At 33.4% G+C, this 17,684-nt stretch overlaps 1 protein-coding gene across 1 annotated transcript in view; it reads left to right on the top strand.

Annotated features, from left to right (window-relative positions):
• The window catches only part of LRRIQ1 (leucine rich repeats and IQ motif containing 1), a 102,723-nt gene that overhangs the window by 10,109 nt on the left and 74,930 nt on the right, over positions 1-17,684 (top strand). The window contains 6 exon segments of the mRNA XM_068190330.1: positions 814-964; positions 4,854-5,047; positions 5,953-6,080; positions 12,251-12,324; positions 12,613-12,706; positions 14,712-14,888. Coding sequence (XP_068046431.1) covers positions 814-964; positions 4,854-5,047; positions 5,953-6,080; positions 12,251-12,324; positions 12,613-12,706; positions 14,712-14,888 — 818 coding nt within the window.

The raw sequence follows: 17,684 nt of genomic DNA on the forward strand, positions 1-17,684 counted from the left end.
ATATGTAACTTTTAGCCTTAAGAGCATAGGAATAGCAACAAAATACTCCCAAATGTGAACAGAGTTATACAAGCAGATTTACAGTGCAAATAACACAAAACAACATGCTGCAAATGATTCAACCTATACTAAGAAAATATCCAGCTAAGGTTAGCAGGAGTATAGATCTTTGTTTACTCAGTCTCTGACTGATGAGTGGGCAGATGCTGTTCACCATAGCAGGTGCTCAGCTTGAGCAAGAATAGGGAGAAGGAAGAGTCCCTTGCAACATACACCTTGAATGTTAATTAAAATTAGTAACATATGTGCTCAAGGAATAGTACATATAGTGAGTTATACTAGAAGCCTAAAGAGAACTTTTTCAATGTAATGCATCTTTGTTCCAGAACCTGGCAATTTACATGAAACAGCTTTGTTCACATGTTTAATTTAATGTGTTTTAACAACACCATTTTCCAGATGAAAAGACCAAGCACAGCAAATAGTGAAAAAGAAATCTGAGGAAGCATTATTAAAATGGCCTGGGGAAGGGGATGTTTGAAAAGCAGGATCCCTTGGCGGAAGAATATTAGCTTAGAACCTTGTTAATGTTTGTGACCAAATTACCTCTAAAATGCAGACTTTTGCTGTTAGTAAATAGGGTTCCAGCAAACTTACAGCTGTAAGTTTTCCCAATGGAAAAATAATGATGCCCTTACACCTAGCTAAGAGTTTAGGATAAAAATAAGCAATGAAGGCAATATGCTATATTTTACTTAGTTCTGCTACTTCACTTCGGATGCTATTTAATATTCTCATTTTCTTTTATTGCAGGAAAACAACATTCAGGTAATTGACTGTGCAAATCTGGATAATCTCTGTATTCTCATTCTGAATAAGAACCATCTTTCATCAGTTTGTGGCTTAGATGGATGCAAAAATCTCCAAAATCTTGAACTTTCCTACAACAGAATCACTCGAATTGGTAAGAAAATTATTCCAATTTGTATAACAATATATATGCAGTTTATATTCAGAATTATACACCCATTGGATTTAGAGCCAGTCAGCTGCTAAGCCCAAGGAGACAGATTTGGCAAAAAACCTGCATCTTAAAGCATGGCTTAGCTACTGCCATGTTTCCATCTAGCAGGTCGTGTAACTATTGTCAGCCAAAGAGAATTAAAATCTTTCTGAAAGGGCCACTAATATTATCTGCACTAAATCAGCTGGAATATGAGAGTAGGCTGAGTTCAGCTTATCTACAGACATAATGAAAGCAAAGCCTAGCTGTGCAACTGCAGGGAATTCCAGTGTGTTTCTGACTGACACAGTAAGTAGTTATATAGAAATCGTGTCTGAATATAGAAGTCTGCTGGACAATAGGAAAATAATTAAAAACAATTATTAAGCTCATAGACTAAACAAATTGACATAAGACTTGTAAATAAGAAGCAGTTCCACTGTTAAATAAGACTGTTAAATAACACTATGAACAGGGATAATACAGTTCTGTGATAAATGGCAAGGGCGTAGCAAACAGAAAATGGGAAAGCTTAAAAAAACCTGTAGATGTAGAGACTTTGATGAAGATATTATGAATATTTTTTGCTACTATGTGTAAATGTTATTACTCATGAAGTAAATTTTTAATACGTGAGAATAAAAGTGCTGGGAAATCAATGTTTACTGTAAAAGCATATCAGTACTCTAATGAGGAACAGTAAAATAAAATGGTTAAAAAGTTATATCTGCATTGTGTGTAGTGTTTGATAAGGTTCTTATTCAGATCTCATTTGATAAAAATGTCTGCAAGATTACTGTAAGAATGATGTCATTTTAGTGGATGACATTTAAGAATGTGGCAATTGTGTGGAGTGTGGTAACTTCATAGAGGCCAAGTGGACTAAAATTCTCTGGTACTTTCTCTTTTGTGCAGTAAACTGCTACAATTATTTAGTCTCTAATGAATTTAAATGGGTAAATAAATGTTCATAAAATTCATCTTCAAATGTGTTTTTTTTCCTCTCCAGGATTGCTGTGAGGATTTTAGGTTAAAGCAGATGCATAATACAGGATTTATTTCATATTGAGTAGTTGCACAGAATGCATGAAAATGGATTTGTGGGTTATAAAAAGTTAGCATATCACTCCCATCTGTAAATCTTCCAGGATGTCCCTTAGCAATTTTGGAAACTCCAGTACTGTGTAGTAAAGCTTATTTAAGTTCATAATATTTAAGTTGTAATGACTTATTGTAGGAAATTTCTGGCATACTATGATTTCTTTTTTTATTCTTTTCTCCTGTCATTGAAATATAGCATCTGTAGGGGAAAAAAATAGAGTTGCCAAAAACCCTTTTAAAATAGCAGTAAGAGAAATAGTCTCAATTATGCTTTTTCCTTTAGGAATACATGATCAAAAACGAAGTAATTGTGACAGTAACACACCAAAGTTGAGTGCATACGTTTGTATTTTGAGGATGAATGCTTTGTTAAAAAAATTTCATGAACAAAAAACCAGCATTTTGACTCAAGTCTTCAAATATGCTTCTGTAGGGTGTCTGTATTGCCATAGAGTGCTGGGTGAAATCCTGGCAGCTCGAGGAATAGCAATGCATAACCATGGATGGTCATAAATGCTGCTTTCAATATACTCTTTTTAAGACAGCACAAGGAGGATTTTTTTTTTATCAAACACCTCTTGAGTTTTGGTTTTGTTATGTGAGGGTTTTATTTTGGGGATGTTTTTTCATTTTTATGTTTGCTGTCAGCTTTCACTCTGTTGTTAGTTGTCTTTGTCCCATATAAAACTGACTTTACAGCTGCATCAGTAGCTGAGTCCCTAGCTAGCAGAATTCAGATGCACTTTGCAAATTGCTGAGGACTTAATGAAAGTTCTCCTTGAATCTTGCTGAAACCATGTAAAACAAAATGTTTTTCCTATGACTGCTATAACTTTTGTTTGTTGCATCGTATGTAAAACATACAGTATCTTCTGGAAATGTGCAGAAGACTTTCATGCTTATATTTAATTTTGCATGTGGGCAGAAGAACCAGTAAAATATCATCTGTTTGTATTACGTTATTCTCTCTTGTGTTTTTTTTTTTTTTTTTTTCTGTTGGACTGCATTTGATAATTCCAGAATGTTCTGAATGACTTTCAGGTGAGTAAGAGTAAAAAAAATGCTTTGTGCAGCATGCAGAGAAGGAAACTTCCAGATTCTGTTGTACCTTCTTGCCTTTTCTTATTGTGTGTGCAGTCTCTCTTTTTGGTCCCACTCCAGGCTCACAGAGAGCTTTTAAAGTTTCCAGTACTGCTAAGCTGGTAACTGAAAAGTGGAGATTGAAGAGCTGGTCTTGTGAGGAAGTCTTGGGAGGAAACGCACAAAAACGCGAAAGTGTTTCTGAGACCGCTAGATGGTGCTGGTTCCTTTTTTATTTTCATCCAAGCACGAAAGAAAAATGCAGATCAGGATCTTGCAGTCAGGATATTATGTCATGGGCATGTTTGAAATTTTTCAGAATAATTAACGATTTGTATATTTATTTGCTAAAGCACAGTTTTGAAGTTGCATTATAGGACATGCGTGTTATATTTAAGATGATATCACTTTAATGTCAGACAATTGCATTCTTTAAACTGTTTTCCATTTTTAAATTAAAATTATTAGAATGCCTATATTGGGAATTTTTTAAAATTTACTGCTGTTGTGTTATTTAATGTTTTGGTTCAGTTTTCTCCTTATCATTTGTTTTCATTTTTAAGTCCTCTTCTCTATTCTCAATACTCTATGGTGCAAATTGATCTCTGGTTTCATAATCTAGATTTTTTCCAGAGGACAGTCACAAAGAGATTCCCTATTGTGAATCGAGCTCATTCAGATTCCTTTGGGGAACTTGTGAAATTTTGGGTGAGATAAAGATGAGACAAAATATTCCCTCAAATAATCCTAAATTAACTAAATTATCTGAGAATACATAAAGCAGATATAAAATCAGAAATTCCTTATTTTAGATAAGTTATGTGAAGGGTATGCCTTCAAAGGAATTTTTTACTACAGAGATACAGAAAAGCTGCTTTGACCTGTAGCAAGTTAGATGGATCAGTGCCATTGCATGTGTAAGACTATGGGAAGACAGTGTAATTTTTTGCTGTTGTAAGGATGATTTGGGTTACATTATGTAACAGATGAAAGAAACAGATGCTGATGGGAATTCCTTTGCATTTCTTTTGTATGTAGAGATTGCATGCTCTTTAATGTAGATGGCAGAAGTAAATTTGTTGAGAGTGGAATGGCTACAGTAGTATAGCTTTGTTCTTAAAGGCACTAAATTTTCTTTATAAATTTCTTCGTTAAATTTATTTTGTCATAATTCCTTAAACAAGACTAATTTAAATAATAGTGATGTTATTGACCTAAGTTTTAATACAATTGTTTCTAACCTTGCTGATAAACTTTAAAAAAAACTTTAAAAAATGAAATAATAAAAATTAACTTCTAAACATAGTTTAGAAGTTTTCATACTGATGGATGATTTTAAGGGGACTGTTAGCATTTCACAGAATTCAGAGCAGTTTTAATGTGGTTAAAGCATAGTAAGTACAGTTTATCACTAAAAGAATGTTCTCTTCCAACAGAAGTACCAAAGAGATTATGAACTGTTATTATTGCTTGATTAACAGGATCAGAGATTTGTGAAGCATATACGCTGTATATGTGATAGGGTCAAAATACAGTAATTCCTTTTAAACCCTACACAGAAGTAATATTAATCGTTACGTCAGAGAATGTACAGAAAATTCCGAGTTTCCTTAGTACTTGAATGACAAGAGATTTTTACTTCATCATGTCTTAAATCTTGAATTTTCAGGTGGTCTGGAGTCACTGAAAAATCTTCAACAATTAATTATGGACCATAATCAGTTAATCAGCACAAAAGGTCTTTGTGAGGCACCTACTCTCATTCACCTAGACTGCTCTTTCAATCATCTTGCACAAGTTGAAGGCATTGAGAATTGTGGCCTACTTCAAGTTCTGAAGTTGCAAGGCAATAATCTCCAGGAGGTAAAAGCTTTGAATTTAGTGGCTGTTGTGCTGTGCATACATCTTTGCTAACAGTCATATTTTTCAGCATTCTGAGCACGTGTTCTTTGATTGGTGTGGGATGTTTCCTGCTCTTAGGCAAGATTTTTTTTTCCCCTTATCAGAGGGTGATTTTTCAAGGATACAAATGGCTAGCAGTTAATTGTTTTCTTACTCCCAAGTCCTTGAAAAATTGGACTCTCAGTGATTATGGTTCCTCCTTCATTATAGCATCTATTTTTTTTCCTAGTTATGATTCTGATTTTGTTTATACTGTAAGAAAAGGTTATTATTACTTATTGGTCCTGTTACAATAGTAAGATAATTATATCAGGCTGGTAATAATGATATCATTGTCATTACATATAAGTAATTGCTCCTTACTGTTACCTGTATCTAATAATAATATTATTATCACCCTGTTGATAATCATGCTTATTTAATGTATGTTCATTCTCCAAAACTTGAAATTTGTGCTGCAGCATTTAAAATAGCAAAGTTGTTTGCTAACTGTATGCTTAATCATATTTACTAACAGTTATTCTCCTATGAATTCCAGAGATTAAAAGCATTGTCAATAAGCAGCAGATAACTGCATGAATAAAATAGTAAGACTGTGACTGTTGGGCTCTTGAATTTTTTTTCTTCTTTAATTTTTTATATCAACTATTCAGGTGTGGTAGAAGACATTAAAAATTATTTACCACCTGATATATAGAGATTATGTGTGACAACTGGTGCATACATAATAAGGAAATGATACATATATCCAAAATGTCATTTTTTTCTTGTATTTAGTAATGATTTATGAAAAGCATCCGGTAAGCATTCCATTGTTGCTTCTCTAATTTATATTACTCTTAAATAACCATCCCGTTTCTATTTAGCTTCCAAGACTGGAAAATCATGTTCTCTTAAGAGAACTATATGTGGATGACAATAGCATTTCTTCTGTGAGAATGCTTTCTTTGTATTGGTTGCCTCTATTGCAGATGCTTTTTCTGTCTCAAAATAGGTAAGTAAAAAACATTCTTCCACTTACAGAATTGATCCACAGGAATTTACTAACATCACACTTGTCTGAAAAGTGTAATTCTCAATATGGTTGAAATACCACTATATTTTTGGGATATTCTTTAAAAATAAAAATATGTGGTTGGCATGTAATTACATTGGCTACCTCTATCTAAGAAAATTTGAAACAGCATTAACTATGTAAATTTTTTTTTTTTCTCTTGGATATTATGTGAAAATAATTCTTGAGCATTGTGGCATTATTAAAACCATGGTGTATTGCTTTCTTTCTTTAGCAATTGTTTCTAGAGTATGTCTGTCAAACTTCATATTTCACAGCTAGCTTATTCAAAACAGACTTTGAAGGCTAAGTTAAGAGCAAGTACTAGAGATAGAAAGGCCAAATAAGAATGTTTTTATTTTATATACATATGTTAATACTCTCCAAAACAAGTATATTTGCTTTAATTTTTCACTCTTATGGTTCTGTTTAAAAGGTATAAAATAAAGAAGAATCGAGACAAGCAGCATAAAACTGGATCATGCCCTCAAGTACTCTGTAATTAGTTTTCTGTTTGTTTTCTGAGATAATCTATACATCTTCAGAGGTTGAATAACCAGATATCCTGGACTAAAAATCTTTATTTTCCCTACACCACCTTTTTCTCTATTTAAATTCTGCTAAGAAAGATATGAAACATTTATTACAGTCTGCAATATATTAATAGGAAAATAAATTTTAAATTAATATCCATTATTTTTCTATACTGTGATCATTTTGTTCTGAATAAGACTGATCTCAGCTTAACAAACAGAATACAACATACTATATATAGAAATACACCCTCAACTATTTACTTGACTCTCCTGTTAGTGAATAGATGTTTTTAAAGGGTGATTCATCTGCCATTTTAGCTGCTTGCTTTGAGACTAATCATAGCCTAAAAGTGCCTGTTCATCTTCATTGACTAGAAAAAAAATCTAAACTATCACCTCATGTGTAGGTGTCTACATCTGAACAGAAGAATCCCATCCTATGTGACCTTTAGTTCAGCTTAGCCAGTTGAGTCTGGGAGCCTGTGGGAAAAAGGATGTGTAAGACTGAGTCCTGTTATAATAAGCACTGTCCTTCATGGAAATTGAATATTATTTAAGTATATACAACCTATATTTCTATATAACTTTTCAGATTGTTTTCATATCATCTCTAATGAAGTACTATTCATGGAGACTCTTGGATGTAAATAAAATATCTACAGAATCTAATCTTCAAGTTCCTAATCAGGCTTCTAGGGTTTGGGATTTTTTGTTCCTTTATTAATTCTTCTAGAGTTAGAGAGTGCTAACTACCTGTGAAAGTAGGCAGAAAGAGCTTCCTACCTGTGATTAAGTGAGAGCAATATATGTTAAGCATTAGATTTTGAGTCACACTACTTGATTTAATTCTTGGTTTCAGCTATTTTTTTTTCCTTGTGCTCTTTAGCTTCTTTGTGGATAATGTGGCTCTCTATTCTTGTAGTTTCCTCTTCTTCCTCCAGTGTAGCTATCCTGTGTGTAATAAAGTGTTTGCAAAATTCCTTGAAGATCTCATATGCCTGCTAGGGACTTGCAAGCACAGTCTCAGGGATAGCTCAAATGCAGCCTCTGGATTTAGGTCTGGACTGGCCATGTAGATGTACCTTGAGTCCCGTGTCTATCCCATCATCTTAGAGTTTTTAAAGTCCATTGTAGTGCTTGCTCTGGTTTTCCAGTAGCCAAGCAGAGATGCAGTGTTTGGTCTGCTGAGTTCCTTTTGCTGGGCTGTGACAAAGGACATATTTTTGTAACAGACTGGATGTGCTGAAAATAAGTATACATCTTGCACCCAAACAATTACCCTTCTTTCTGTGATGTATCTATAGTTTATGTCAAATCTTTGTGACAAACAGGACAAGATAGCCTTAAATGCATATTAAAAGCCTCAAAATTCCTGGCATTTCAGTAGCCTGCTCTGTTACACTCACTTATAAGCAGCTCCATATGTGTTCTATAGCATAAGTAACTCTATGTTCTATAGAAACAGCGAATGTAATGGAGTAAGCTGTTGAAAGAAAAGCTGTTTCTTTACTTTTATCCTACAGCCAGTGCAATTTTGGGAATTTTTTCCAAGTGTGCACTGAGTGCCATTTCCTCTTTACTGATTGCAGGAAGCCAATATAATGATAATGCTATGAATCTGTATTCTATCTGAAAGTGAAATACTGTGAAAAGAAAATTCTTACACTAATTTACCGGACATTTTTATTCCTGAGATGCTTTGTCTGCATCATAAACCAGAAATATTCACAGGTAAAGCTCCAAAAATTATTTGGATTAAATTGTTCTAAACCTACAGTCTAACAAGCTGTAGGTTTAAAGTCTAACAAGAAAGTAAAACAGGTAGTGATTAACTCCTTCAAATAGAAAAAAGCTATTTCATCACTGCTGCTTTTATTAAGTGTCTTATTGTGGCTTTTATGTACAAACCATATTCTTGATCAATGCACAGTTGACCAAAGACAATGATAAATATCCTCTTGACTTGGTTTCTGCAGTGTTGGGACTATGCTCTATTTTATAGTAGCTGAGGACACAACTGTCAAGTTAGTTTAAAAGAGGGACATATGCTTTTTTCTTCTGATGTGGATAAAGATTTAGGTGTTGGAGAAAACAACCTTGTCCTTGTGTAAAATTAATAAATTTTTAATATGTGTTCAGAGTTCATGTAGCATTTATGTAATCCATGTAATGCATGTAATCCATGTAATACATGTAATTATGTATTAATTTACATGTAATCCCATTTAATTATACAACTTACTAGTTAATGTCTTTTTCATTTAAAAGTTTTACAGTGAGATGCTAAATGTGCTGTTCAGGTAGTCATTATTTTTCAACTTCAAAATAGACAACATCCCTCCTAACATTTCATTTTTAATGTGGTAATAATAAGACAAAGTTCTTTTTTTTTTTTCCTATCACTTGTTTTCCACTAAGATAACCTAACTGAGATAGATAAAAAATTAATATTTAAAAAAATGCAGTCATCTGCAAAAGTTCCTTTTTATTTTGGGAAAATTTTTTGGCTTGGCCCAAATCAAATTTGTTGTGAACATGTTGCTCCCATGTTTTGGCATCTAGATGCATATTATTCCCAAAGGGCTTATAGAAGAAATGCTGGAGTGATGGTTAAGTTCTTTCTTAGCATACATTGTTCTCTCAACTTAAATATATATATTGTATCTGTGTTTTTAACTGAATTTCTCAGATATGAGAGTTGAGCTCCTTGCAAGCCATGATGTTTTGAGGATTTGACCACTTTTCCAGAATTATCATAACAAATCTAAATGTCATTGGATGTTGAAATAAGTCATTCATAAGTCAAAAAAGCTATACCAATATATAGTGGTTTTCTCCATCTTATCCTTACCACTCTAGATTTTTTAAAATAATTTTCAATAATTCTTTGCTGGTGATAATTTTATCTCTAAGTATGTGGCATCATGGATAATGTACTTGAAGTACTGTCTACTGGAGTTTTCAAGAAGCAAAGTGGCTACCTGACAGATTTCCTATATTCTGTATATTTGCTGCTTGTAAATATGATGATTATTGCAAACTGAACAGTCTTTAATTTAAGCAATGAAAAGGCAGTCTGGTCTTTACCTAAAGATCTAGATTATGATGAATTTATTTTAGTTATTTTGCCCTGTTTCCTGCTAACTGCTTATTAACATCAATGCTAATTTTTTTCTGGGGAAAAGCAGTTGCACAGCAGGATTTATATCATCTTGAGCAGTAATTGCTATTCATGTTCAGAAACACAATCTTTATTTTCTTCGATGCATACTTGCAACTATTCTTAAACCTTGTTTTCTGATATAGCCACATAAACTACATAAACTCTATCTCTGACTGTTCTGCTAGCGCCTTAAATGGGAACAGAAAAAGGAAGCTATAGCTTGTTTTTTTGTGAATATCTTTTACTTTTGTGTCTTCTTTGTAATTTATATCTCTCTTATGCCCAGGGCTAATGTGACAAGGTCAAGTAGTATTAAGTTTTCAGTAATGTCCTTTGTCTTTCTGGTTTGAATTTTCTTAGGAAAAAAATTAACAAAGAATGTCGGTAAAGGGAAAGCTATAGAATGACGGAGAAATGTTTTAACTCTCATAATGCCAATGGCAGGCAAGGACAGTCCAGTAGACAATTTCTAATTCACCACAGCATATGCTGATAAAGATCCAGAGAACTCATTATAAATAAAAACCCTGCATTATCTTTTGTCCCTTATACATTTGTTTTCTGAATATATGAATCTATAGTCATGAATTTTCAGTTTTTGCAGCCATACTATTAGCCAGTAATATCTATGATGATATTTGCTATGAATATTAAATATACTCATGTATTATTGGCTGATCATGAGAAACTAAAAGGCTGAAATCTGTATTACTATATATACAGATCTACATAAAAGGCTTTATAGAGTCAATACTTGTTCATAGTTGTTTGATTCCTTGGAAAACTTCCATAGCACAAAGGAAATAGAACTAAGTAGGGTTAGAATCAGGACAACTTTACAATGTAGTTTGAGAAAGAAATGGAAGTACAGTGGCATGTACTCAGTTGTCTTTGCATTTGTTTCTCTGTATTTACTCTTAAAATGTTATGTTGTTGTATAGAAATACTTCTCAACTGAATGTGGAAACTATTTTTTTTTTCTGTTTTGAATTTGGTTGTATTTTCAATGTGATTAAATAATCTATATCCAACGTTTAGTTAATAATTAGTGCACCAGAGTAAAATTCAGCTCTTCCTTTCAGTTGTAAACCCTGTGCTGGAAACACAACATAGTCGTACCTTTCAGCAACAAAGATGCATTTTTGTCCCTCAATAATTTTGAGTACATTTCATTTTTTTGTAGTGTTATATTTCAGACAAAAAGAATTCTGATTTATACCTTTCAAAGGCACTATACCCTCAGAAAATACAACTTTCAGGGAAAATTAGCAGTCAAAACCTGACCACATACAGTGCCATTTGTGTTACAATCTTCCTGTTATGCTAGGGCCTTGCCATTACAGGGATGAAATGTGTTACTAAACGTGTATTTCTTTAAAAAATGTATAGCTGATGTACCATGTGCTTAAACATTCTAGTTGTAGTTGATAATTGGGATTCTTTGCATCTTGATTTTTACCTTTTCCTGCCTCTTTCATATTCAGCATAAACTAAGATAAACTTTAATCTGAAAGTTAATATTTGGCAATAGCTTGTCAGCTGAACAAACCATTCGACATTCATTCTTGCATCAATGAAAGTTTGTAAGCAAAGAAGTAACACTGAGCCTTAATCCTTTAGTAGTAGCAATAGTACACATCTTACAGTTCCAATCCCTTTGTATAGATGAATGTCAGCTCAGTTTCTTTACATTTACTCTTCAATGCTGCAAACAAGAATTTTGTCCTGTCTTTAGTACTGCTTTGCTGCATTATTGCTCAAGAAAAGCTCTGATAATGCAAGAAGAGCAATTCCATAACGAATTCCACAAATGTCTCAGTAATCAGCACCTATGATATAATGTGACAGAAGTACCAAGACAGAGGAAGAACTAAAAATATATTACAGGATTGTGCAGCCTTGACCTGTTGAAAAGGGCATTCATGACAGTGGTTATGCTAGTTTTAGGATCTAGGAAGTAATGTGCTGATTGGAAACGAGAAACAACCTGATAAGAAATTTGAGCAATAAGAAATGAGGAAAGAAGCCAAGCAACTTTTTTACTTTTTCTCCAGAATCAGGACATTCTATTAGTACCATTCTGGTTATAGTGCCTAAACAAAAGCCAGCTGAGTTGTGTAAATGTTATAAGACTTCAGATCTTCAGCACTAAATGCAGAGAACAGAATTTAATATTTATCAGATAAAAACCATTAATGAGAAAATATTAAAAACTGAGGTGCTGAGAAAACTAAGAAATATTTTCGGGCTAAAATTTCAGGAGTTAGTCCTAGCACCTTGGATAGATAAATGGCCATTTTCTTATATAAATAAGTAAATTGTCCTACCTGCAAAAGATTCTGGTACCTTTCCATTTATGAACTGCTGTTTAAATTTAGGTTTTTAAAAAATCTTTTCTGTTTTGTTCTTAGGTTAACTGACCTTGTGCCTTTAAATTCATTTGTATTTTTGGAAAAGCTAGATATCAAAAATAACTGTTTGTCAGGTGAGTTGTGTTAAAAAAAATAACAGTCAAATTATAACTTCTTAGTCAAATTATAAACTGATTTCAATTGGCCTGTTCCCATGAATTTATGAGACATTATGTAGAAAATATACAAATATTTTCCAAACATGAATGTTACAGATAATAATTAAAACTATACTATATAGATAGCAGTCTTGCTTTTAGGACTGCATGATGTTGGTACATTTTAGTTTCATGTAACAATTTATGGGAAATAAGATGGTTCTGCATTCAGACATATTTAAATTTCTTTCTGCTATACTACAGATCTTAAAGATGTCCATACATGGTTTAGTGGCTGCCATAAACTAAAGGAGTTGTCATTGAGTGGGAATCCTCTTCTCCAAGAAAAGAACTGGAGGTAGGAAAAAGACTTTAATTTGCTAAATCAAAAAATCAAAATCAGACAACAGATTGTTGTATGTATCTTAGTTAAATAGTAGAAACACTCCCACATATAGTCTGAACAGTCTCGCTGCTGTGACAGGTTCACATTCCACAAGGGGTGGAATGGGGGTCGTGAAGGGGTAGTGTCCGTTAGAAGAAAAAATCAGGGTGAACGTTTGATTTTTCCTTAGTAGTTGAAAATTGGCTTTTTTTTTATGCTTCTTCAAATTCCTTATCTCTAATCAAAAATTTATAGCCCTTGTAATTATGAAAGAGATGTAAGAGTAATGCTGTCATTTGGTCTTCATTATTCCCTGTAATAATGATCCGAAAAGTCTAAGAACTAGTCCTAGAGATTATGATATGTCTATATAAAAAATGAGTAAGGTAGAAAAGAAACTTGACATGCAAAATGAGATGCAGTTACCGTGATTCCTGAAAGAAGTAGTTATATAGTTTTGTAAATCATAGGAGTAAAATTACACATGAATAGGATTTTTTGTATAATTTTTTTACATGTTAGACATAGTACTTGAGGTATGGCCTCACTAGTGCCAAGTACAGGGGTATGATCACTGCTCTAGTCCTGCTAGTCACACTAAAGCCTAAAAAAACCAAAACCACTCTTACATTTATATCTTCCATTTGAAGATATTTGTACAAATTTACAATTACTAATCAAAAGAAAAAACTCAACCATTTCAAACTTTTATTTAGAAGTGTTTGAGTAGTTTAAAAGATAGCTGTGCAAGTACATACTTGATTGGTTTGTTTGATATTTTTAATGGACAGACTTATTTGCACCCTATGGTTCCTGCAGGTAATTTTATTAATAAAATTCTGTGACTGTGACGATGTTTTAAATTTCCATTTCTATTGTTTGAATTCCCACTATTTGACAAACTAAGTGTTATTTCACTTGTAACCTAGAGGGAAAAGCTCTCTGAATTTCAATTTAACTATGAGAACTGACACTTTAGGTTGCTTAAACCAATAGAGCTTTTATGATTAGACAAGAGATTAATTTGTCTGAAGGATTTAAAGTATGGGATACTATGAAATATGGATTTGCTGAATACAGCATTGACTGTAACTTCAGACAATATGTTCCAGTGAACTTTACATAACCTCTTGATACCAACAAAAGAATTAGTTGTAAAATTTCCCAATCGGTTTCGTACTTTCATGTCCAGCCAGCGATAACACCAACAAAAGTGAAGTAGTAAGAAATCTCTTTCTAAAATTTAAACCCTGAGATCAGTTTGAACATTCCTAGGGGAGTATGTTTCAATGCTGTAATGATTAATAGAGCCTCTTAAGTGACAGAATATTCACCAGGAAGTTTTCACTAAATGAAATATTGACTCAGCCCTTCACCAGGAGAAACCCAGCTGGAAAAATGAGTGTTGAGATCCCACAGGTCTAAGAGACAATACTTCCATCACTGATGAACTTTGATATGTCACTGTTTTGGTTTATCACTAATCAACATCAGCTTTGGTAATTTCTTTCTACACGTTCAGGACTGTTGATCTAAAATTTAAGTTTTGTGATATATCAGCAAAATCAGTACTGTATCTTAATCCTATGACTTCATTTGCTGTGTTGCCTACTTATCAAATGAATTACAGGTGCCTATGCATGAATGTGTCAAATTTTCCCATTAAGGTTTGTGTAGGTAAAATTCTAGCTCTAGTGATTTGAGACTGGTGCCATTGACTTTCCTGGTGTCAGTATTTCAGCAGTGTTCTTTATACCAATGAAGTATCAAGAAGTCTTGCTATGTTCTGTGTTTTATTCTTTATATTATTCTTTAATTTAAATTCTTAGTTAATATGTTAACATATGAAATAAGGAGAAAATACATGCAAACATCTAGAGGACTATCTTCATGTTCTGTATTTGTTGTATGATTTTATAAATGGATGTTTTAGCATAAGGATTTTTTCAAAAATCTAATTAATATTTTTTTTCCTAAGGTCTTCCATGTTGGAGGTCCTTCCTAGTTTACAGTTGCTTGATGGTGAAATCTTAACCCATCATACTTTACCCACAACTGAAGAAATCAAAGCATCAGAATTAGGAGCTTTCCTGAAACTTTGTCAAGTTCAAATTGAAGAAAATATTCAACTTAAAAAAAAGGCTGCTGAATTGGAGTATGTATTTACGTGAATATAAACTGCATTCAGGAAATATTTTTTATGTATTGTTACTGAAGTTCATGTTTGCATATGAATTTTACTTAGGGTTTTTTGCCTGGAAAAATATTAGGATAAGAAAGAGATTAGAATCATTGACTTCAGAGCAAAGTTTGTTTTAGACAGATATTAAGTTAGAGGACCTTGAGTTTTGTTTCTTTAAGTCCGAGAAAACAGGTGGCTCAAAACCTGCAGTTAGTAGTAGTTGAATGAATTCATACACACGATATAGTACAGTGCTATGCAGGAATTGTAGCTTAAATCCTGAAAGTTGAATAGTCATATTAACATGATTTCCAACTTTAACTTAATCAAGTCTAATTTGGCTGTTGATACAATATGCTCTATTTTTATTTCTGCATTTGTTTTCCATGTGTATGTTATTCACATTCTAAATAACTGCAAAAGATTTGACCTCTTTTCTCTTAAGGTAGTGAATTAGGTGGATCTGCTTACAAGTGTTTAATTTTGTCATACTTGCTACCTTTATCACTTTTATCATGGTTAGTTGTCCAGTAACTTCAGTTTAGACCATGCAGGTGTTAATTTATCACTTACACATGCTGTGTTTTAATTTTTTGTAATATCTAAATATCTCCAACTTCTCATTTCTGCACTTGGTAATATTGCATGTTTTTTTCTTTCATAGATCCTTTTCATTTCCTAGCAGATTCACAAAATCCTTATAGTACTTTGAATATCCAACTTATGTTTTATTTTTTGGAAAAGTAGTTTTCTTGATTCTGCTAGGTACTGAACATTAGCCCAGAGCAGGTGAAGCACGTGCTGTTTTATGTCATTTTAGTTTAAACTTTACCTTGCATATTTTGTTGGTTCAGGAAAAGTATGCACTTTTTTTTTTTCTGAATCTGTCTATTTTGTGTTTGCATGTAAGCCTGTATATCCATGGTATCTTGTTACTAGCTAGCAATTTATTACATTGTTTTATTATTGCAGCTTTTACTAAGCTGCAATAAAATCTTCATAGCTCAGAATCAGATTAACTGGAAAAGAGGTTTGTATTAAGAATTAGATTGAAATTAGTTGGGAGAAATTGTATAGTGCATTTTTCCATGACAGATGTAATGTGTAAGTGGCTCCTAAAAGTCATATGTTTCTCCATTAAACCATCCAGGTATGTCTCCTCCACTTCTGTGATTTTTGGCTTCTGGCTTGCAGGTGGGAAGCTGATATTTCCTAATCTATTTACCATCCTGAAATGGTGTTCTCTCCTTCCTTTTTCATAAAAGAAAATAAAGCTCTCCTTTTCTATGATTGAGAAAATTTTACCATGTCTGATATTTAGACATTTCATCATTATCCTTTTGCAGAAAAAAAAGCCAGTTTACAATTAGGATATGACTTGTAAGCAAACTGTAGTATAATCTAAGGGCCTAACTTGCATATACTTTTCTGCAGGATGGTAAAAAATGAGAGGGAAAGATGATATTCCTAAATTTTTTTTTTTTTTCTACCTGAATGGATATAAGAAAAATCAGAAATGTGTTGGGTCATCATACTCAGACCATCCATTAATTATGAACAGTATGTGGCTCACGGTACTTTCTGGAAGTTGACTTCTATGTCTAATGTCTTTTGTCAAAGACTGGGAGCAGGAGATGGAGGGCACACTTACTGTGCTTGCAGACCACAAGTATTCAAAAGCAGTTATTAAGGGGAGGGCTACCAGTCAGACACAGGCAAGATGGTAGGACAAGTCACCAGGAACCTTGTAAATTCAGCAAGGGCAAGCACACAGTTCTTTACCTAGGAAGGAAGAAAATAAAGGAGGCCTTCTGCCCACTCCCAGGCTGTTTGCTGAGTGGAAGAAAGAAGGCCTTGACTCTGGCCAGGCATTGTTCAGCAAAACATTAGTGTTTTATCGATACAGTTTTCCTCACAAATTTAAACAACATTATATGGGCAACTGTAATGGGAATTCATTCTTTCCAGCCAGAGACAGTACAACTGGACATAAGACTAGCCTTTTAAGGGCGGGACAGTGATGAATTGCAATAGGCTGCCCAGAGTGGTTTTGCAGTCTTGTCTTGGAGATTTCCAAGACCTGACTGGATGAAAACCTGAGCAGCCTGATCTGCTTTGAGTGCTAATCCAGCTTTGAAGTAGAAGGTTGAACCAGAGACCTGAACCTGAGGTTCTTTCAAATGAAAATTTTTATATTACTTTATGTAAATTTTGAAAGAGAAATGTTTGAATGAGCCTGCAGATGTTTGAGAAGAACAGTAGTTGAAAGAGGTGATTGTGTAAACATCTCTTCTTTCCTGAATGTATGGTTTGGGTGGAGGGAGGGTGAGGAGTGCAGAGGAGGGAGGATTGTGGATTTTTTAAGCTTTTGAGAATTCATTTGTGCTCTTTTAAATCCCCAAATGTGACATGATTGAAGCATCTTGTATCAAATTTGGTCTTAAAATTAATTTCTTGTGTGCTAAAGCCATCTATCTTTTATTTTGACTGAAGTAAAATTTATAGATGACTTGTAAACCATTGCAAACTGCAGTTCATAAAAGGAACTCTAAACAACTTGTTTGTATATAAGCCTCAGTGGCATAGCTATTATATGTACATATTGCAATACTTCAACTGAATTAATGTGACATTGATAAACAACAGGCCAACAATAGAGCAAATTTCTATCTGTTTCACATCTTGCTAAGTTATGAGCCCCTGTAGGTGCGACCTCAAGTATGTAAGCTGCCAGAAGTAATCACTGCTTGCTTCCCTAATCTGTTTCAT

The sequence above is a fragment of the Anomalospiza imberbis genome, chromosome 5, assembly GCF_031753505.1.
Source record: "Anomalospiza imberbis isolate Cuckoo-Finch-1a 21T00152 chromosome 5, ASM3175350v1, whole genome shotgun sequence".
In the NCBI taxonomy this organism is placed as follows: domain Eukaryota; kingdom Metazoa; phylum Chordata; class Aves; order Passeriformes; family Viduidae; genus Anomalospiza; species Anomalospiza imberbis.